Source organism: Salvelinus fontinalis, chromosome 8 (genome assembly GCF_029448725.1).
Source record: "Salvelinus fontinalis isolate EN_2023a chromosome 8, ASM2944872v1, whole genome shotgun sequence".
Lineage (NCBI taxonomy): Eukaryota > Metazoa > Chordata > Actinopteri > Salmoniformes > Salmonidae > Salvelinus > Salvelinus fontinalis.
In genome coordinates this window covers 37,065,880-37,088,027 of record NC_074672.1, presented here as the reverse complement: position 1 = coordinate 37,088,027, position 22,148 = coordinate 37,065,880, and the positions used below count along the sequence as shown (strand labels likewise).

Below are 22,148 nucleotides of genomic sequence, written 5' to 3'. Positions count from 1 at the left end.
GAGGGAGAAAGAGAGAGAGGGAATAGGAGAGAGAGGGAGGAAGAGACAGGGATAGATAGAAAGAGGGTGCTACAGAGTGAGAGAGAGAGAGAGATAGGGGGAGAGAGGAGACTCTCAATGTCAGCTCTTTGACATGCCACATGTTTCACTGGGATTGAGAAAACAAGTTTAATGCTCTGAATTGATGTCTTTGCTGATTTTGCGGATAAAGTATTTTTTTCTGATCAGTGACTCAATGAAAAGTCACCTTGATTTCTTCTGCATATTATTTCCATGAGAGAGAGCAAGAGAGGAAGGGGGTAGGGAGAGGGAGAGGGGGGAGGGAGGGGGAGGGGTTAGAGAGAGGGGGAGGGAGAGAGGGGCAAAGCAAGAGGGGAGAGGGCAGGGAGAGAGGGGAGAGATTCTCTGTCTCTATACCTGTAGAAAACTACTTCAACGGATCAGTATATGATCAGCATAATAGTACAAAAGTACTTATTGAGCTTTTACCTTGCACCAAGATCCCAAACCCAACAAAAATACACAAGATATTTTACAGTAAATACTGTATAAACACATTCAGTGCAGTCATGTTAATAGTCCAGGTACTCACAGAGGTGTTCTGGCACTGGATACAGGAGCTGTTGAAGCGTACAGCTGGGATGCGTTGCATCTTGCCCTGGATGTTGAACACACACTCATAGTTCTTCTGTCCAGACTGGGGCTGAGGAAGGTTCCGGGCTCGCAGCGTGATTGGACGAATGATCCCTGCAGGTACCAGAATGTCACTGGTGGGCAGGATCTGGGGACAGCCCTGAAAATCAACAATCACAAATAAAGTTACAAATTAACACTCTGCTCCTTTTCTTTGCAAAGCCAAACCCATTACAATAAAACTGATTAATAAACATAATCATTAATTAAAACTTGGTCTACATAGCGAAGGAAGACGTATTGATTCCAGTTTATTGAGCGGTGAGCAGCAGTGAGTAATGTCCATTAGCAGCACTACTTCCACAACAGGGAAGAAGGACTCCTGTACAGACGACATTAAACGTGGGAATAGCTTGAAACCAAAGCAAAAAAGAGGTTCAAATCCATATTACATCTCTGATTTGATGAGCCACAAGCTTCTCTGAAAATCACACTGATGAAGCGGGAAATTAATATCTTCCTTAATCCTGCATGTCTGCCTGTGCTAGTGAGGTGAGCACAGATCGAGAGCCCAGAGAGGGTCTAGGCATTTATCACAGGGATTCATATTGACATTGCAGGAAACAATGCATAAAGGATCTCGGAAGTCACAGGAAAGCCAGTATTGATGCAATGATTACAATCCGAGAAAATTGACGATGTGCGCATCCCCACCCGAGAAATACCACAGCAGCTTAATGACACCCTCTGTATTAAAGGATATTTAGAATAATCTGTTATCCATTCAGCACTGAACAATAATCAAGGAGGCTGTAAAAGTCTGCCAGGGTAGATGTGATAAATCAGAGGCCTTGTCTGGGCGGGCGTTGGCGGCGAGGTGGGCGGGCGGTGGTGGCGAGGAGGGCGGGCAGGGGTGGCGAGGAGGGTGAGGAGAAGCCTCTCTAGTCTGCAGGACAGACACACAGAGCGCCAGCCAACGCCTCGGTGAAAATGATGCAACTCCACAGCCCACACAGCTATAAATCTTGTGTCGGGCAAGTGATTTGTAAAGGTTTATATATATGGTGCATCAATAAATCTAATTCTCATACTCTGTGGATGAAGAGAAAGATTTACTTCCTGCAGGGAGGTGGTGGGGATGGTGTTGACTTCAAATGAATCCGATTTATCAGCATAACCTCTAGCATAACCTCTAGCATAACCTCTAGCTCCACAGTGAGAACAGAAGGCTCCAGACTGGAGATGGTTAGCCTTTTGGAAATTATGAACGTCTCAGATTGCTTCTCAGTCAATTGCCAGGTTGACATTCAAAACACCAAATAGATCCACCGATATCACATATGCCACATCGAGTCACCAGGGACCTAGCATCAACACCTGGTGTGCCAGATCATTCTAAATCATGTTCAGTGTGCATACATCATTGGCTATATGACTGCAAACACTTCTGAATAGCAAAACTTTCCCTGGTAACAGCCAAATACATTTGACCAAATTTGTACATTTTGGAAAAAGGGGGAAAAATGAGGAAAGACTAGCAACATTCTGGTAACCAGGTGATGCTGTACAGTAGCACATATCTGATGGGCTAAGGGCTACTATCTATCTGTAGAGAGCTCTATTCAATGGCTGACATATAAGTACGGTGGATCTGGTTACTCAGGGCCTGAGTGGATTTCATTGCTACCTACATCAGAGTAAAAGCAGCATGGGCCTTGAAGAGCATCACAGAGAGGCTTTGAGTGGCTGGCACATCGGAAACATCATGATTCATTTAACAGAGTAGTGCAGCAAGAGCAGTAACATATTTTAGGTGAGGACTCATGAAACTTAATGGGTTTTTCACCGTTTTCAATTATTTAAGTGGACACATTATAAAACCCAAAACTACTACTACAAAAACTAGTTTTATCAGAAAAGCATGAACGTGTGTGTGTAATTCAAAATGAAATATTACTTTGGTCATTCAAAATAAATGTAAGTATTGTCTAAGTCGTTACACACAGTGTTCTGGACAGAGGCATTTCTCGTGGTTTCTCTCAGTATAGTTTGAACATTAATGAGTTCCTCTGTATGCGTTTAACACACGCATAACCCCAAGATGCCACCACCATTCATTCTCGTCTGCTAAATTTAATTAACAAGCTTTAATCGACTGCATACTAGGGGTGAAACAAGATAAGTGGTTTGTTTATCAGAAACGTTAGTGTGACATTTTAAAAAGCCCGGGGCAGGTAAGTGAGGTTTGTCATGATGAATTGGGACTCTTTCCACAAAGACAAGGAGAATACATTTCAAATAGACTGATTCATCAAATCAAATCAAATTTGATTTGTCACATGCCTAGTAAACAACAGGTGTAGACCAACAGTGAAATGCTTACTTACGGGTCCTTTTCCAACAATGCAGAGTTAAAGATAAAGATTAAAATAAAATAAATAAAGATAACACGATGCATCCAATGTGTGCTCTACTTGTAATGCTGGCTATGCTATGATACATGCCATGCAGTACATGTGACACTAATGCAGTAAGCCATGCAATGAAGGAGCAGTCCCTCCTCGGTGGTAGACCGACAGATCTGTAACAGTATAGTCTCTGAGGCAGCTGTATATTCCCCCCTGAAGGGCCGTTCCCCGATGCTGATTAGCACCCCATTAGGGCGGCTCAGGCAGTTTACAGCCTGTTGACAGTGTTTCCATTAACCTTATTGTGCATATCCCAGTTATCACACAGCTAAGCACTTTTCTCTGTTGAAACATTAAAAGCCAGAGACGGGAGGGCGGTATAATTTCTCTCTCTGTCTCCCTCTCTCTTTTTCTCTCTCTGTCTCCCTCTCTCGTTCTCTGTCTCCCTCTCCGTGTCTTTCTCTCTGTCTCTCTCTCCCTCTCTCTTTTTCACTCTCTGTTTCCCTCTCTCTCCCTCTCTCTCTCTCACCCTCTCTTTCTCTCCCGCTCGTTCACTCTCTTTCTCTCCCTCTCGCTCACTCTCTGAGAGCAGAGTAAGCAGAAAAAAGGATCTGTTGCTGTTTTCATAAACATTTCTCCACCATTGCTTAGTCACTGTTCTTTCCCTATTCCATTTCTGCTCTCTTAATCTCATTTACAGTCTCCGTCGCTGTAATCCTTGAAATGGGCCCCCTACGCGTGGTAAAAAACTCCCACAACCCTCCAAATCATCTGAGAGCTGCTCCAATTAAATGCTAGCTACACTACAGACTCCTTATTCTACCTAATCAAACTCAAACTAGCAGCTTCTAAACTCAACCTGGGAAATATATGGATTAAACACTGAGTTTGCTATTCTGGACTCCAGTGTCTTCTACAATGTATACTGAACAAAAATATAAACACAACATGTAAAATTGTGATCCAATGTATCATGAGCTGAAATAAAACAAAACATTTCTCTCAAATTTTGTGCACAAATTGGTTAACATCCCTGTTACTGAGCATTTCTCATTGACAAGATAATTCATTAACCTGAAAGGTGTGGCATATCACAAAACTGATTAAACGTCATTATCATTACACAGGTGCACCTTGTGCTGGGGACAACAAAAGGCCATTCTAAAATGTGCAGTTGTGTCACACAACACAATGCCACAGATGTCTGAAGTTTTGAGGGAGCATGCAATTGCCATGCTGACTGCAGGAATGGACATCGCAGTTGTTGCCAGATAATTTTATGTTAATTTCTCTATCATAAGCTGCCTCCAACATTGTTTTAGAGAATTTGGCAGTAAATCCAACCGGCCTCACAACCGCAGACCATCAAGCCAGTTTGTGCAACAAACGCCGGTAGACTGAGATATTAGAAAGTTCTCACATACTGGCTGTTATCAATAACAAAGCATGCAGGGAACCGATCTGATCTTGATGTTTTACTTGCAAAGTGTTTTGTAATGTAAAAACAAGATAGCTTATCGTCACTCCTGTATGAGAAGAGAAGACTGGGAAGGGGGTCTTGACCCTGTGCGGCTCCTCCCTGGGCCGGCGTGGCAGTACAGTGGCCTCTGGTTACACAGTGAGTAATGGGCCACTGGTTTCTGTGCAGGGGGCTCAGTAATGTGCTGCTGGTAAAATCTGCACACAGTGTCACTTCCTGATCCTCTGTGGCCGCTGCCCACCACTGAGTGCCAGGACCACTTCCTTGCTTCCTGCCGGGATAATGGCTCCTCTGTCACTCATCCCACAATTAATTACTGGGCCTTCGCTCGTTAATAAAGGGCCATCCCACTGAGACACAGCACAGAGGAGAACAGTTGTGTTGGAGAGCACAGCAGCACATTGCTTGATCTCAGGGGTCCTCTGGGAAAGGCCAATATAACAATGTGTCTTTGAGATCTCACTAAGTATTAGGAGTCTCAGTGAGACAACCCCCCTGAGATCTCACTAAGTATTAGGGGTCTCAGTGAGACAACCCCCCCCTGAGATCTCACTAAGTATTAGGAGTCTCAGTGAGACAACCCCCCCCTGAGATCTCACTAAGTATTAGGAGTCTCAGTGAGACATCCCCCCTGAGATCTCACTAAGTATTAGGAGTCTCAGTGAGACATCCCCCCTGAGATCTCACTAAGTATTAGGAGTCTCAGTGAGACATTGCTCCTGAGATCTCACTAAGTATTAGGAGTCTCAGTGAGACTACCCCCCCTGAGATCTCACTAAGTATTAGGAGTCTCAGTGAGACAACCCCCCCCTGAGATCTCACTAAGTATTAGGAGTCTCAGTGAGACATCCCCCCTGAGATCTCACTAAGTATTAGGAGTCTCAGTGAGACATTGCTCCTGAGATCTCACTAAGTATTAGGAGTCTCAGTGAGACATTGCTCCTGAGATCTCACTAAGTATTAGGAGTCTCAGTGAGACTACCCCCCTGAGATCTCACTAAGTATTAGGAGTCTCAGTGAGACATCCCCCCTGAGCTCTCACTAAGTATTATGAGTCTCAGTGAGACATTGCTCCTGGGATCTCACTAAGTATTAGGAGTCTCAGTGAGACATTGCTCCTGGGATCTCACTAAGTATTAGGAGTCTCAGTGAGACATCGCCCCTGAGATCTCACTAAGTATTAGGAGTCTCGGTGAGACATTGCTCCTGAGATCTCACTAAGTATTAGGAGTCTCAGTGAGACATCGCCCCTGAGATCTCACTAAGTATTAGGAGTCTCAGTGAGACATTGCTCCTGGGATCTCACTAAGTATTAGGAGTCTCAGTGAGACATCCCCCCTGAGCTCTCACTAAGTATTAGGAGTCTCAGTGAGACATTGCTCCTGAGATCTCACTAAGTATTAGGAGTCTCAGTAAGACATTGCTCCTGAGCTCTCACTAAGTATTAGGAGTCTCAGTGAGACATTGCCCCTGAGCTGGTGGGGAGCTCCATTTAAGGCTAAATATCTGCATGGCGTTATTAACTGAGACTTCTAATGTGGGGGAAAATGTGAGACGGAGCAGGGAGCACAGTATCTATGTACCTGTCTGTCTGTTGGTCTCTGTGGCTGGCTGGCTGGCTAGCTGGCTGGCTGGCTGGCGGGGCCAGAAGATTATCCTCATATGGAAAATCGATTCCTACTTTGATCCTCAATTGAGGAGCAGAGGCTGAGAATATAAGAGCATCCTTGGTCGTGAACAACTCTGCTATCTCTTGGTTTAACAAACCAATTAACGTAGAAAAAAACAACCTTTCTCTCAAGCCTATTTAAAAACTCTGTATGCATGATTTGGACTACCAATAGGTCTGCAGCAGACTTCTATGTTAGATCTTTTTGAACCCATATCAGATTTCACAGATTCAAAACATTCCGCTCTCAGAAACCAAACAGTTAACTGGTGTTCATCCCCACAGGAATTATCTTTCCCACCCTAATGAACCTGGTGAAGGACCAGTAATGAGGGACCATCTATCCAATGTCAGTAGTAGTCATCATAACATCACTGAATACACTGACTAATGATGCCAGTTTATCTAAATGACAACACATTACTCAGGGCTTGAACATTCTAAACAGGTCTATATATACATCATAACAATTTTCTTCAATAGATAGGTGGGAAAGGTGTTTGTTTTTCATTTTTCATTTCCTGTGAGCCATACAGCCTTGTGGAGGATGGTGAGTTTGGACAGAGCTCAGCTATTGCTCTGATCCAGTCCTATCTCTCTCTGCACACTCCCAGGTTGAAGAAGGCCACTGTGCTGTGGATTATACAGTAGGATCTGGCTGGCTAGCGTGTCCAGTGCTTTGGGGGAGCAGCACATCTCCCCCCTACAGCCCACACCAGTGTCTCTCTGTCTGTTTGTCTGTTTGGAGTGCCCCCGCTGTTTCTCTGAAGCACCTCTCCAACCTAGGGCCAACACAGGGCCAACCTAGGGTCAACACAGGGCCAACCCAGGGCCAACCTAGGGCCAACACAGGGCCAACACAGGGCCAACCCAGGGCCAACCTAGGGCCAACCTAGGGCCAACACAGCCATGGTAGCACACTGGAGGACAGGGCTGCAGATGAGACACACTCCACTGAACACACACACACGCTCACACACACACACACACGCTCACACACACACACACACACACACACACACACACACACACACACGCACACACAGACACGCATACGCTCACACAGACACGCATACGCTCACAGACAGACACGCATATGCACACAGACACAGAGATAGAGACACTTCAAACCTGGACAATCAACACATTGATCACTGTACAGAAACACTATCAGTTGAATAATAGACTAAGAAGAAAAACTCTGGCAGCCAGCCGGCCCACATCAAAATGGTTTCTTCCCCCTGGCTTTACTTAACAGCAAATGACAGTGAACTTGTTGAATCGCAGCATACCAGTCCAAGCCTACTTCTAAAATCCTCCCATGATATGTGTGCTCCTTTGTGAATCAACCTTTGTTTCTCTGTGGGAGCAGAGGAAGAGGAGACTATCCTGGCCTGCTTCTCCAACATATTACCCCTCCAGTATCAACAGTGAATGAGTGACTCTTTTTCGCTGAGTAATTCCTTTTTTTCGGGGTGAAATAAGGAGATTTTCAATCGTAGCACTGGGGGGCAAGGAGTCTGGCGAGGCTGGGGGAGGCTGTGACGGGTAGGCCCTGCCCACCCTGCTGCCTCTGTCTGATAAGGCCAGATAAGGGATCTCTTTGATGTTCAGTTAAGCGTGAAATTCTAATGTGCCAAAAGCCGAAGGGTGCGTGTTTCCACCCCCCTGTTACAAAGGGACGCTGCTCCTCTTTTCTCTTAATATCCCTTCTCTCCCCTACCCCCAGTCACTCCTGAGCTTGGTTCTGAACAGCACTTCTCTTCACTACCCCCAGTCACTCCTGAGCTTGGTTCTGAACAGCACTTCTCTCCCCTACCCCCAGTCACTCCTGAGCTTGGTTCCGAACAGCACTTCTCTCCCCTACCCCCAGTCACTCCTGAGCTTGGTTCTGAACAGCACTTCTCTCCCCTACCCCCAGTCACTCCTGAGCTTGGTTCTGAACAGCACTTCTCTCCCCTACCCCCAGTCACTCCTGAGCTTGGTTCTGAACAGCACTTCTCTTCACTACCCCCAGTCACTCCTGAGCTTGGTTCCGAACAGTACTTCTCTCCCCTACCCCCAGTCACTCCTGAGCTTGGTTCTGAACAGCACTTCTCTTCACTACCCCCAGTCACTCCTGAGCTTGGTTCCGAACAGTACTTCTCTCCCCTACCCCCAGTCACTCCTGAGCTTGGTTCTGAACAGTACTTCTCTCCCCTACCCCCAGTCACTCCTGAGCTTGGTTCTGAACAGCACTTCTCTTCACTACCCCCAGTCACTCCTGAGCTTGGTTCCGAACAGTACTTCTCTTCACTACCCCCAGTCACTCCTGAGCTTGGTTCTGAACAGCACTTCTCTTCACTACCCCCAGTCACTCCTGAGCTTGGTTCGGAACAGCACTTCTCTCCACTACCCGCAGTCACTCCTGAGCTTGGTTCTGAACATCACTTGCTGAAAAACCCCCATTGCAGTAAAGTCTGAGCCTGGGCTTCTCAGCTGGTCTGTGGCGCAGTCAAGTGTGTAATCAATGTGTACTGAGAAGGGTAGGATTGATGCAAAGCCATTATGAGATGCAGCCTTTTGTAAGCCCAATTACTCTGGTGTCACTCTCTGTCACTAAACCATCATTTGGCCAAGTTGGATGGTTTAGTGCTCTCAGGGACATTGGGGAATGAGCAGAGACAGACACAGATTTTTATATAAAACATCAAATAACACACTGGACCAAATATTGTGAGGTACCATGGAGAGAAAAAAATCACACAGTACACTAGATTTCTGGAGTATCCTTTAGGGGTTCTTCAAATTTAAACTGTGGGGAATCTCTAAAAGTTCTTTGAAGAACCCCCTTTAATAGTTCCTCGAATAACCTTTCAGGTTCATTTTTTATTATTAATCAGCATAACAATAACAACAATAACACAATATTTTAGTTTTTAGTTTTTGTTTATAATGATTTTAGTGGAAAAGCAGAATTCAATTTGAAATATGAGGTAAACTCCCAGCAGAGCAAGTTCAATCAGTATATCCTCTGGCATGTTGATGTTAATGTGTTGATATCCTTCATATCCACAGCCAGAATGATTTTACAGTGCATGGTGATCGAACAGGTTTCCTGTTATATTCACTTTGAGGAGAATTCTTATACCACACTATAGCACAAGCTCCTTGTTATCCAAGTTTGCCCATCTTAAAGTGCCAGCATATAAACAAAAGGAAATTACATGAGCTCTTTTTAAATCGGAGAACAACATGTCTATGGTTCAATACGACAAAGAATGCCAAGTTTAGGACTGAATGGGACTTTGAGACCACTCCAAGAAGCTAGTTCCTGAACAGTGCAGAAAATGGGTCCCAGCAGTAGCTAGCTCCTGAACACTGCAGACAATGGGTCCCAGCAGTAGCTATCTCCTGAACACTGCAGACAATGGGTCCCAGCAGTAGCTATCTCCTGAACACTGCAGACAATGGGTCCCAGCAGTAGCTATCTCCTGAACACTGCAGACAATGGGTCCCAGCAGTAGCTAGCTCCTGAACACTGCAGACAATGGGTCCCAGCAGTAGCTATCTCCTGAACACTGCAGACAATGGGTCCCAGCAGTAGCTAGCTCCTGAACACTGCAGACAATGGGTCCCAGCAGTAGCTAGCTCCTGAACACTGCAGAAAATGGGTCCCAGCAGTAGCTAGCTCCTGAACACTGCAGATAATGGGTCCCAGCAGTAGCTAGCTCCTGAACACTGCAGATAATGGGTCCCAGCAGTAGCTAGCTCCTGAACAGTCAGACAATGGGTCCCAGCAGTAGCTAGCTCCTGAACACTGCAGAAAATGGGTCCCAGCAGTAGCTAGCTCCTGAACACTGCAGAAAATGGGTCCCAGCAGTAGCTAGCTCCTGAACACTGTAGAAAATGGGTCCCAGCAGTAGCTAGCTCCTGAACACTGCAGAAAATGGGTCCCAGCAGTAGCTGGCTTCTGAACAATGCAGACAATGAAAGAGTGTTGGGCCAGTAAACGGAAGGTTGCTGGATCGAATCCCCGAGCTGACAAGGTAAAAATCTGTCGTTCTGCCCCTGAGCAAGGCAATTAACCCACTGTTCCCCGGGCGCCGAAGACGTGGATGTTTATTAAAGCAGCCCCCCTCACACCTCTCTGGTACATTCAGTTAGGCAACTGACAAGGTATCCTAAATGATTCCAGCTGTAGTGAATCACACACACAACAATGGGATAGCTGTGTTAGATAATGGGGTCAGCCTGACCCAGGTTCACGGGGTCAGGACCAGGTTGGATTCTCCACGGGCTGTAAAGGACCGCATCGCTGAGATCCTGTGAATAACAGAACCAGGCAGGCAGCTCCAAGGACACACTTCCTGTCACCCTGGCGGTCTCACCCTGTGTGCAGTCTGCTGTGAGCTGGCTATTCATTATTGTCAGTCTACTGTGTGGGCAGTATAGTCTCTTACCTCCACGCTGCTGACTCGTCCCTCCTGGAAGGAGCACTCTGCCAGGTTGTTGGTGCAGATGTGGCGGTATTTACACCAGTTGCAGGGGAAGGGGCTGCTCACGCATGAGGTGCACCTGGGGAGAGAAGGGGGAGAGTGTGAGCTCTCAGATTAAACAGCCTGACTTTGACAAAAGGGATCCAATATGTCATCAAGCTCTGCTGCTTTGAAGCAGAAACAGGCTGGTAAGCCTGCAGGAACACTGGGCAAGGTTAGCATCATCTTCTAGCTGACTTTCAATTAGAAATGAGCAATTCATTAGAGCCCTAAAACGCTGTTTCAGCTGCAATCAAAATTATGATTCTGATGAGACAATGCATCCAAGGAGCATGAAACACCTGTGATGACTGACACTGTCTAACCATCAACTACTGACACTGTCTAACCATCAACTACTGACACTGTCTAACCATCAACTACTGACACTGTCTAACCATCAACTACTGACACTGTCTAACCATCAACTACTGACACTGTCTAACCATCAACTACTGACACTGTCTAACCATCAACTACTGACCCTGTCTAACCATCAACTACTGACCCTGTCTAACCATCAACTACTGACACTGTCTAACCATCAACTACTGACACTGTCTAACCCAACAACTACTGACACTGTCTAACCCAACAACTACTGACAATGTCCAACCATCAACTACTGACACTGTCTAACCCAACAACTACTGACACTGTCCAACCATCAACTACTGACCCGGTCTAACCATCAACTACTGACACTGTCTAACCATCAACTACTGACACTGTCTAACCATCAACTACTGACACTGTCTAACCATCAACTACTGACACTGTCTAACCATCAACTACTGACACTGTCTAACCATCAACTACTGACACTGTCTAACCATCAACTACTGACACTGTCTAACCATCAACTACTGACACTGTCCAACCATCAACTACTGACACTGTCCAACCATCAACTACTGACACTGTCTAACCATCAACTACTGACCCTGTCTAACCATCAACTACTGACCCTGTCTAACCATCAACTACTGACCCTGTCTAACCATCAACTACTGACCCTGTCTAACCATCAACTACTGACACTGTATAACCATCAACTACTGACACTGTCTAACCATCAACTACTGACACTGTCTAACCATCAACTACTGACATTGTCCAACCATCAACTACTGACACTGTCTAACCATCAACTACTGACACTGTCTAACCATCAACTACTGACACTGTCTAACCATCAACTACTGACACTGTCTAACCATCAACTACTGACACTGTCTAACCATCAACTACTGACCCTGTCTAACCATCAACTACTGACCCTGTCCAACCATCAACTACTGACACTGTCTAACCATCAACTACTGACACTGTCCAACCATCAACTACTGACCCTGTCTAACCATCAACTACTGACCCTGTCCAACCATCAACTACTGACCCTGTCCAACCATCAACTACTGACACTGTCCAACCATCAACTACTGACACTGTCTAACCATCAACTACTGACACTGTCTAACCATCAACTACTGACACTGTCCAACCATCAACTACTGACACTGTCTAACCATCAACTACTGACACTGTCTAACCATCAACTACTGACACTGTCTAACCATCAACTACTGACACTGTCTAACCATCAACTACTGACACTGTCTAACCATCAACTACTGACACTGTCCAACCATCAACTACTGACACTGTCTAACCATCAACTACTGACACTGTCTAACCTCAACGATAAGCAGCACAGGCTGAGGTCAGACTCTCAACACATTGGAGGACGACAGAATAACAGGCGATTTTCCTTCAACCCTCATTCCACTCTCATTCTGACCCTGTCTGCATTCCCCTCCACCCCGTCACCCCTCCACCCCTCCGCTCTGAAGCTGTTTGCATTCTGAGCAGCGTGAGGCACCTGTACTTTGTCCCATACTAATCATATCCTTCCCCTGGAGGTTCAAATCCCCTTCGGAGGGTCTCAGCAGTCTGCTCATACTCACTCCTATGCTACACTGTACTGTATAATCTCTGACAGCAGAATGCTGAGCTGCTGCCTCCCTGTTGGTGGGGGAATAACAAAAAGCATTTCAGAGGCAAGCCACATATACACCTGGAGAATAATACCAAAGCATTTTTTATCCGGCAGGCTGGCTATACGTTGGCCATGTTAATACGATGTTTTGAGTCAGTGTATTCATGGAGATTTGCAACGCCTGCTCCAGACATATAGTACACATTTTATATTTGACATTTGAGTCATTTAGTAGACTCTCTTATCCACAGTGATTTACAGTTAGCGTGTTCATCTTAACCACATATCACAGGCATAGAAAGTACATTTTTCCTCAATAAAGTAGCTGTTAGTAGAGTCAGTACACCTAACTTATGGTTAGGGAATGTTAATGCCCGCTTTAATAGGAGAGCTATGAGTATCGCAGGCTGTAGGCTGCATGGTACAGTGCTGTCTTCCACTGCAGGAGGACGAGATCTACTGTAGATACTGTGTGTAGATCAGCATGTCTTGACTGAAATATGCAATATGCTGCATCGGGGGTAAAAACTCCATCAATTCACTTTGGTCTAATTTTAGTGAAGCCTGAGAAACACAGCACAGCCAAAACCTGAACCACTAATGAAGGGAGTATCCTTCCTAACATCATTGCTTGGAAGTCGACTCAGTAGCCTATTGGACTGGTGTGTGCGGAAACCAGTGTTAACATTGGCTAGTTGGAGCTTGTTTCTGAGTGACAAAATGTGTCGATCTGACAGGGTTTCTACCAAATGTGAATGCCTTTGGAGAATCAGGTAAATAATGAAGACAGGAAGGGGAGAACTGGGAGGTGTTGCTGGGGTGACATGAGACAATTCAAAAGGTATCCCAGAGATTTCATAATGTCTTACAAAATATAGCCTTTGTTCTGAAATGCCTAAAATGCCAGGGGGTGATTTGGTAAAAGTGTATAATCAGTCAGACCCTAGTTTCAGAGCTAACGTCCTTCACATTTACAGGTGGCCATTATTCCAGAAGATGGGAAGCAGCTCTTACGGCTGGGTTGCTAAATCATTTTTTTGAGAAGAAAATGGGTGCCAACGTAGCAGGGCTGGGGTGAGTGAGCGCTGTCCGCCAGCAAACACCAGAGGGGGAAACAATTCAAGGGCTAAATGGTCCCACAGGGCTTTAGTGAAAAGAGGAAATCTGGCATAGGCTTCAGGCAGACCGCTCTGGCAAGGTAGGCCTCTGCTAGGTTGCTATGGCAACTGGCGAGCCCTGCATGGATTATGTTGCCCTGCTTCCTTACACTAGAGAATTCATTGTTGTGTATGCATTCTGTCAGCCGACAAGGACATGTTATTCTCTGACATAAAAACCCATTCATTTAGCTGCAAACATTTTTTTTTTTGCATGATTGGATGTGATGAAGAGTGAAGTTGCCAGACCACCGATACGTCTTTGCTTTTTCTGTGTTAACGTCTTCATCTTAAACTGTGAGGCGTCATGCTAATTTAAAAACAATGGCAATATACACAATATTCAGAATGATACTCCATGACATACACTCCTCCATGTTGAGAAAAATAAACTCTCACACCCACGCCATCGACTCAGTGCTGAAGTGCAAATGCGCACATATGCCAGTAAAACGGCGTTGCTCCACAAACAGAACAGAAGAAAGACGAGACCTTGGCATGGAGCTCCGTGCTGAAGCTGAAGCCAGCAAGAGGCTCTGAGCAAGGGGCTCTGACTGATCCTCGGAGAGATGTAGTCCCATTGTTCTGCCTCAGCAAAGCTGTGGTCTGGATGTCTGCCTGGACCTGCACTACCCTGCCCTGCCCTGCCTGGACCCTACCCTGCCTTGACCCTACCCTGCCGGGCCCCTACCCTGCCGGGCCCCTACCCTGCCGGGCCCCTACCCTGCATGAGACTGCTGCTGCTACTGTTATAGACCAGGGTCATCTCAAATCATATTAGCTAGCAACATCTGGCCAGCCTGTCCTGGATGTTATCTGGTCCTGTGTCCAGTGGTCGTATGATGGATAACATGGAAAGTGGAAGAGGACATAGCAGTGTCACTAGCAGTGGTGGAAAAAGTACCCAATTGTCATATTTGAGTAAAAGTCAAAGTATTTGGTTTTAAATAAAGTTAAGTATCAAAAGTAAATGTTATTGCTAAAATAGTTAAAATAAAAGTATAAATCATTTAAAATTCCTTATTTTAAGAAAACCAGACGGCACCCTTTTTAAAATGTATTTTTACTGATAGCCAGGGGCACGCTCCAACACTCAGACATCATTTGCAAACGAAGCATGTGTTTAGTGATGATTCCAAGATGGCGTAGCAGTCGGACGTGTGTTGTGTTTGTCTTTGTCTTATCCCGTGTAAATAGCTGTTTTTTTTCTTTTTTTCTCGTATACATTTTAATCTCACTTTCTATCTACGAACTAAATATACTTTCCTGCAACCCGCCTCACCCAATGTGGTACGGATCTGCTATTTTTATTCCTTATAACTGGAACCTCCATCAGGAGCTAGTCAGCTAACTAGCCTTTGTTAGCCACAGCTAGCGGTCTTCACCTTTAGCTTGGACACCGCCAGCTTTTGCTCGGACAATACATGCCAGTCTTCACAATATCAACACAGAGCATATCGGACTGCTTCTCTCTACCACATCACCGGATTCCTGCCGCTCTGGATCATTACACCGGATCATCGCAGCTAGCTAGCTGCTACCGAATGGCTACTGTTAGCTAACGCCTCTGTCCGAAGCAAGCACCAGTTAGCCTGAGCTAGGCCCATATACCAGCTAATTCTAGGGCTACAATACCTCTTTTGCCAATTGGCCTGGACCCTTTATTGTCGACACGGAACCACGCCGATCCATCACGACTGTTCTGCCGACGTAATTTACATTTACATTTAAGTAATTTAGCAGACGCTCTTATCCAGAGCGACTTACAAATTGGAAAGTTCATACATATTCATCCTGGTCCCCCCGTGGGAATTGAACCCACAACCCTGGCGTTGCAAGCGCCATGCTCTACCAACTGAGCCACACGTTCATAATCGCCCGATGTGGTCTCAACAGGGTCTCATTGTGATGTCGCCGAAGACCCATCTTCTTGCCCCGGCCCACTAGCTTTCTAAATACCGTGTCTTCCGCTCGCCTAGTGTAGTACTGACTACTGAACGGCTCCTTGACTCACCTATGGCTATTCTTTGGACCCTATGATCACTCGGCTAAACAGCTGATGCCCCTGGACTGTTTAAATAACACGGTACCTCATTTTGTTATCTGTCGGTCCCAGCCTCGAACTCAGGTCCTGTATGTACCTAACTGACCCGCTCTGCCATTCATCGCCATTTACCCGTTGTTGCTTTATGCATCTCTCTCTCTAATGTCAATATGCCTACTGTTGTCTCGGCTAGTTCTTATTGTTTTATTTCACTGTAGAGCCCTCAGTCCCGCTCACCTTGCCTTAGATAGCTCTTTTGTCCCACCCCCCACACATGCAGAGACCTCACCTGGCTTAACTGGTGCCACCAGAGACGAAACCTCTCTCATCGTCACTCAACGCATAGGTTTACCTCCACTGTACTCACATCCTACCATACCCTTGCCTGTACATTATGCCCTGAATCTATCCTACCACGCCCAGAAATATGCTCCTTTTATTCTCTGTTCCCAACGCACAAAACGACCAGTTCTTATAGCCTTTAGACGTACCCTTATCCTACTCCTCCTCTGTTCCTCTGGTGTTGTAGAGGTTAACCCAGGCCCTGTAGTCCCCAGTACCACACCTATTCCCCAGGCGCTATCATTTGTTGACTTCTGTAACCGTGAAAGCCTTGGTTTCATGCATGTTAACATCAGAAGCCTCCTCCCTAAGTTGGTTTGATTCCCTGCTTTAGCACACTCCGCCAACCCTGATGTCCTAGCCGTGTCTGAATGCTGGCTTAGGAAGGCCACCAAAAATTCAGAAATTTCCATCCCCAACTACAACATTTTCCACTAAGATAGAACTGCCAAAGGGGGCAGAGTCGCAATATACTGCAGAGATCTGTCATGCTATCCAGGTCTGTACCCAAGCAGTTCGAGCTTCTACTTTTAAAAAGCCACCTTTCCAGAAATAGGTCTCTCACTGAAACCGCTTGTTACAGACCCCCTCAGCCCCCAGCTGTACCCTGGACTCCATATGTGAATTGATTGCCTCCCATTTATCTTCAGAGTTCGTACTGTCATGTGACCTAAACTGGGATATGCTCAACACCCTGGCCGTCCTACAATCTAGGGTAGATGCCATCAATCTCACACAAATTATCAAGGAACCTACCAGGTACAACCCTAAATCTGTAAACGCGGGCACCCTCATAGATATCATCCTGACCAACTAAATACACCTCTGCTGTCTTCAACCAGGGTCTCAGTGATCACTGCCTCATTGCCTGCATCAGTATTGGGTCTGCGGTCAAACGACCAGCCCTCATCAGTGTCAAACGCTCCCTAAAACACTTCAGCGAGCAGGCCTTTCTAATCGACCTGGCCCGGGTATCCTGGAAGGACATTGACCTCACCCCGTCACTAGAGGATGCCTGGTTATTCTTCAAAAGTGCTTTCCTCACCATCTTAAATAACCATGCCCCATTCAAAAAATGTAGAACTAAGAACATATATAGCCCTTGGTTCACTCCAGACTTGACTGGTCTTGACCAGCACAAAAACATTCTGTGGAGTACTGCATTAGCATCGAATAGCCCCCGCGATATGCAACTTTTCAGGGAAGTTAGGAACCAATATACACAGTCAGTTAGGAAAGCAAAGGCTAGCTCTTTCAAACAAAAATGTGCATCCCGTAGCACAAATTGTAAAAAGTTTCGGGACACTGTAAAGTCCATGGAGAATAAGAGCACCTCCTCCCAGCTGCCCGCTACTTAAGTACTTTACACCACTGGTTACTAGACGTGTACACTGCATGATCACCATTTCTCATTAGGTTTGTTGTTGTATTTCTCTGTCCCCAGTACCTTCCATTTCTCTGTCCCGTTTACCTGTCCATTTCTCTGTCCCCAGTACCTTCCATTTCTCTGTCCCTTCTTCCTGTCCATTTCTCTGTCCCCAGTACCTTCCATTTCTCTGTCCCTTCTTCCTGTCCATTTCTCTGTCCCGTTTACCTGTCCATTTCTCTGTCTCGTTTACCTGTCCATTTCTCTGTCCCCAGTACCTTCCATTTCTCTGTCCCTTCTTCCTGTCCATTTCTCTGTCCCGTTTACCTGTCCATTTCTCTGTCCCCAGTACCTTCCATTTCTCTGTCCCGTTTACCTGTCCATTTCTCTGTCCCCAGTACCTTCCATTTCTCTGTCCCTTCTTCCTGTCCATTTCTCTGTCCCGTTTACCTGTCCATTTCTCTGTCCCCAGTACCTTCCATTTCTCTGTCCCTTGTTCCTGTCCATTTCTCTGTCCCTTCTTCCTGTCCATTTCTCTGTCCCGTTTACCTGTCCATTTCTCTGTCCCCAGTACCTTCCATTTCTCTGTCCCTTCTTCCTGTCCATTTCTCTGTCCCTTCTTCCTGTCCATTTCTCTGTACCTTCTTCCTGTCCATTTCTCTGTCTCGTGTACCTGTCCATTTCTCTGTCCCTTCTTCCTGTCCATTTCTCTGTCTCGTGTACCTGTCCATTTCTCTGTCTCGTGTACCTGTCCATTTCTCTGTCTCGTGTACCTGTCCATTTCTCTGTCTCGTGTACCTGTCCATTTCTCTGTCTCGTGTACCTGTCCATTTCTCTGTCCCTTCTACCTGTCTATGTCTCTGTACCGGTTTCTGAAACTCATTGAAAATATTGACAATAAACATGACTTTATGCCATCTATTTTCATAGCATCATTTAAACAACTTGACAAGGAGCAAACGCATGACGACATCCACGTTCCAAACACAGTGCACCTGTTATCTGTCAAGCCTCTCTTCTACACTGAGGTGGCTACACAGCCCGGTAGAAATCATCAAAGAATTTCAAGTGACGGACAGAACCAATCAATATGTTACTTCACTGAAAGCTCCTCTGTTTTTCCTCTCGTCCTCAGAGAGATGAGAGATCATGGTAGATAGATACTTACGACTGGAGCACGCTGCAGTTGTAGTAGATGAAGTCAGTGGTGATGAATTTGTGCCCTGTCTCCTTGGACTTCAGGGAAAGCTTTAGCACTCTCTTGTCCCCTGGAATAAAGAGAAGACTCACAGTAAACCAGACAGCCTAGAGGCTCTGAAACCATTATCAGTCCCATTCCAGGTGCTATACCCCAGAAAAATAATGTTCTTCTGTCTAATTCAATAATGTAGATGTTGATAAAAATGTCTGATTGCTCCTGTCTTTTATCTACCATTTCCATTAGCAAGAGAAGTGCACTTATGGTCCAAAACAGAACCCTACAAACAGGCCACATCTCTGCTGCTAGTCCAATTATACCTGTAGGCTTGACTTCAAGATAATTGGCAAAACATTTCCAGTGGACTTTCAATAACTGCTACTAATGGAACAAAAAATGAGCTACTGCACTTTTCAGGTTCCCATCCATCAGTCCATCCGGTAAGAGCGTTCGGTTGTTTTTCCTAATTTTTTGAAAACACATTAAGGCCCATGTTCACATGGCTCCTCCGAACAACTACAACCTGGTGTATTTCAGACACATTGCAGCTGTCGTCACCACTAGTTGACATAATACAACCCACAAAGCTGTATGGAACGATAGAGCTAATTTCACACATAGTGATAAATATGATCATCAGAAAATAGAAACATATTATCACTCAATATCTAGCACATTATTTTATAACACTGAATGTGAACTAGATTTATATTAGTCTCTGATAGAAGCCTTACCGTATCCCTGTGTGAGGGAGGGGACATCTCTGAGGGAGGGGGACATACAGAGGACCTGCCCCTTGGCCAGTACCTCCCCTGGGCTCTCTGTCAGCTCCTCAAACACACATGTCACCCCGGCTGACAGGCTGGGCACGTTGATCACTCTCACACTCAGCTGGAGGGAGGAGAGAGAGAGAAAGAGGGAGGGTGAGAGAGAGAGAGAGAGAAAGGGAGGGAGGGAGAGAGAGAGGGAGGAAGAGAAAGAGAGAGCGAGAGTGGGGGAGAGAGGGAGGGAGAGAGAGGCAGTATATTATTTGACAGTTGGAGTCATCCCTCTGCGTATCCTAAACCAGAAATCTGCAATGACAGGTTAATAATAAGCTAGCTCCATATTGGTCATGTTGTGATTAGCTAGCGTCGTGTTGCGATTAGCTAGTGTCATGTTGTGATTAGCTAGCATAGTGTTGTGATTAGCTAGCATAGTGTTGTGATTAGCGAGCGTCGTGTTGTGATTAGCGAGTTTCGTGATGTGATTAGCGAGCGTCGTGTTGTGATTAGCGAGCATAGTGTTGTGATTAGCGAGCGTCGTGTTGTGATTAGCGAGTTTCGTGTTGTGATTAGCGAGCATCGTGTTGTGATTAGCTGGTGTCATGTTGTGATTAAATAGCATCGTGTTGTGATTAAATAGCATCGTGTTGTGATTAAATAGCGTTGTGTTGTGATTAAATAGCGTTGTGTTGTGATTAAATAGCGTTGTGTTTAGCTAGCGCCGTGCAGTGATAAGCTACCGTCGTGTTTTTCTCTTGTGTGAACAGTTTTTTATTTTTTTACAGCCTGTAATTACCTGAGTGGACGTAGAGGTCACAGATATGTTGTTAGGTGTGACACTAATGTCCACACAGTGATCTAGCTCTGTGTTGAAATGCTGCGGCTCGGCCCACTTCTCACAGGCCTCCTGTCTGGAACACCTGGGAGGAAACACAATGAGGTCAGGGGTCAATAATGATCACAACATTACATGCTGTTCTACTACTTAAATGTCAGCTCAATACAGTACACAGCCGTATTACTGGGCAACATTCAGCTCAGTACAGTACACAGCCGTATTACCGGGCAACATTCAGCTCAGTACAGTACACAGCCGTATTACCGGGCAACATTCAGCTCAGTACAGTACACAGCCGTATTACCGGGCAACATTCAGCTCAGTACAGTACACAGCCGTATTACCGGGTAACATTCAGCTCAGTAAAGTACACAGCCGTATTACCGGGCAACATTCAGCTCAATACAGTACACAGCCGTATTACTGGGCAACATTCAGCTCAGTACAGTACACAGCCGTATTACCGGGCAACATTCAGCTCAGTACAGTACACAGCCGTATTACCGGGCAACATTCAGCTCAGTACAGTACACAGCCGTATTACCGGGCAACATTCAGCTCAGTACAGTACACAGCCGTATTACCGGGTAACATTCAGCTCAGTACAGTACACAGCCGTATTACTGGGCAACATTCAGCTCAGTACAGTACACAGCCGTATTACCGGGTAACATTCAGCTCAGTACAGTACACAGCCGTATTACAGGGCAACATTCAGCTCAGTACAGTACACAGCCGTATTACTGGGTAACATTCAGCTCAGTACAGTACACAGCCGTATTACTGGGTAACATTCAGCCCAGTACAGTACACAGCCGTATTACCGGGCAACATTCAGCTCAGTACAGTACACAGCCGTATTACTGGGCAACATTCAGCTCAGTACAGTACACAGCCGTATTACCGGGTAACATTCAGCTCAGTACAGTACACAGCCGTATTACTGGGCAACATTCAGCTCAGTACAGTACACAGCCGTATTACTGGGTAAAAATCCATGCACTCCATTGTCCAACAGAGCACTGGGAATCTGGGACAAATCCATAACTTCAGGAATAAGGTGTAACAAATGACTGAGTTGGCCTCAGTGAGCAGGTTGGGTATGAGCAGAAGCACACAAATGATACCAGTGTATATCATGAACCCACATTTAGGAAAATATATGAAAATATTTTAAAAAGTACTACATTTGAAATATGCTGAGCCAAGCTGAGCCAAGCTGAGTTCAAAGTTGTTTTTGTAACCAACTTCCCGATTGTCAAGCTTAATGCTGCATAGCAGAAACTTTTATTCTGATAATTGACCCATCGGGGTCTGGATAATACAGTTGATGTCGGATGTTTACATACACCTTAGCCAAATACATTTAAACTCAGTTTTTCACAATTCCTGACATTTAATTCTAGTAAAAATTCCTTGCCTTAGGTCAGTTAGGATCACCACTTTATTTTAAGAATGTGAAATGTCAGAATAATAGAAGAGAGAATGACTTATTTCAGCTTTTATTTCTTTCATCACATTCCCAGTGGGTCAGAAGTGTACATACACTCAATTAGTATTTGGTAGCATCGCCTTTAAATTGTTTAACTTTGATCAAACGTTTTGGGAAGCCTTCCACAAGCTTCCCACAATAAGTTGGGTGAATTTTGGCCCATTCCTCCTGACAGAGCTGGTGTAACTGAGTCAGGTTTGTAGGCCTCCTTACTCGCACACGCTCTTTCAGTTCAGCCGAC

General features: G+C 45.5%; 1 protein-coding gene across 3 annotated transcripts in view; it reads right to left on the bottom strand.

Annotated features, from left to right (window-relative positions):
- Window positions 1–22,148, bottom strand: part of plxna3 (plexin A3) — a 154,114-nt gene that overhangs the window by 45,985 nt on the left and 85,981 nt on the right. For all 3 annotated transcript variants that reach the window (XM_055932389.1, XM_055932388.1, XM_055932390.1), the window contains exons 6-10: window positions 20,374–20,497; window positions 19,548–19,704; window positions 18,784–18,883; window positions 10,633–10,747; window positions 593–793 (exon numbers count right to left, since the gene is read on the bottom strand). In XM_055932389.1, the coding sequence (XP_055788364.1) occupies window positions 593–793; window positions 10,633–10,747; window positions 18,784–18,883; window positions 19,548–19,704; window positions 20,374–20,497 (697 nt within the window). The remainder of the gene's footprint in view (window positions 1–592; window positions 794–10,632; window positions 10,748–18,783; window positions 18,884–19,547; window positions 19,705–20,373; window positions 20,498–22,148) is intronic.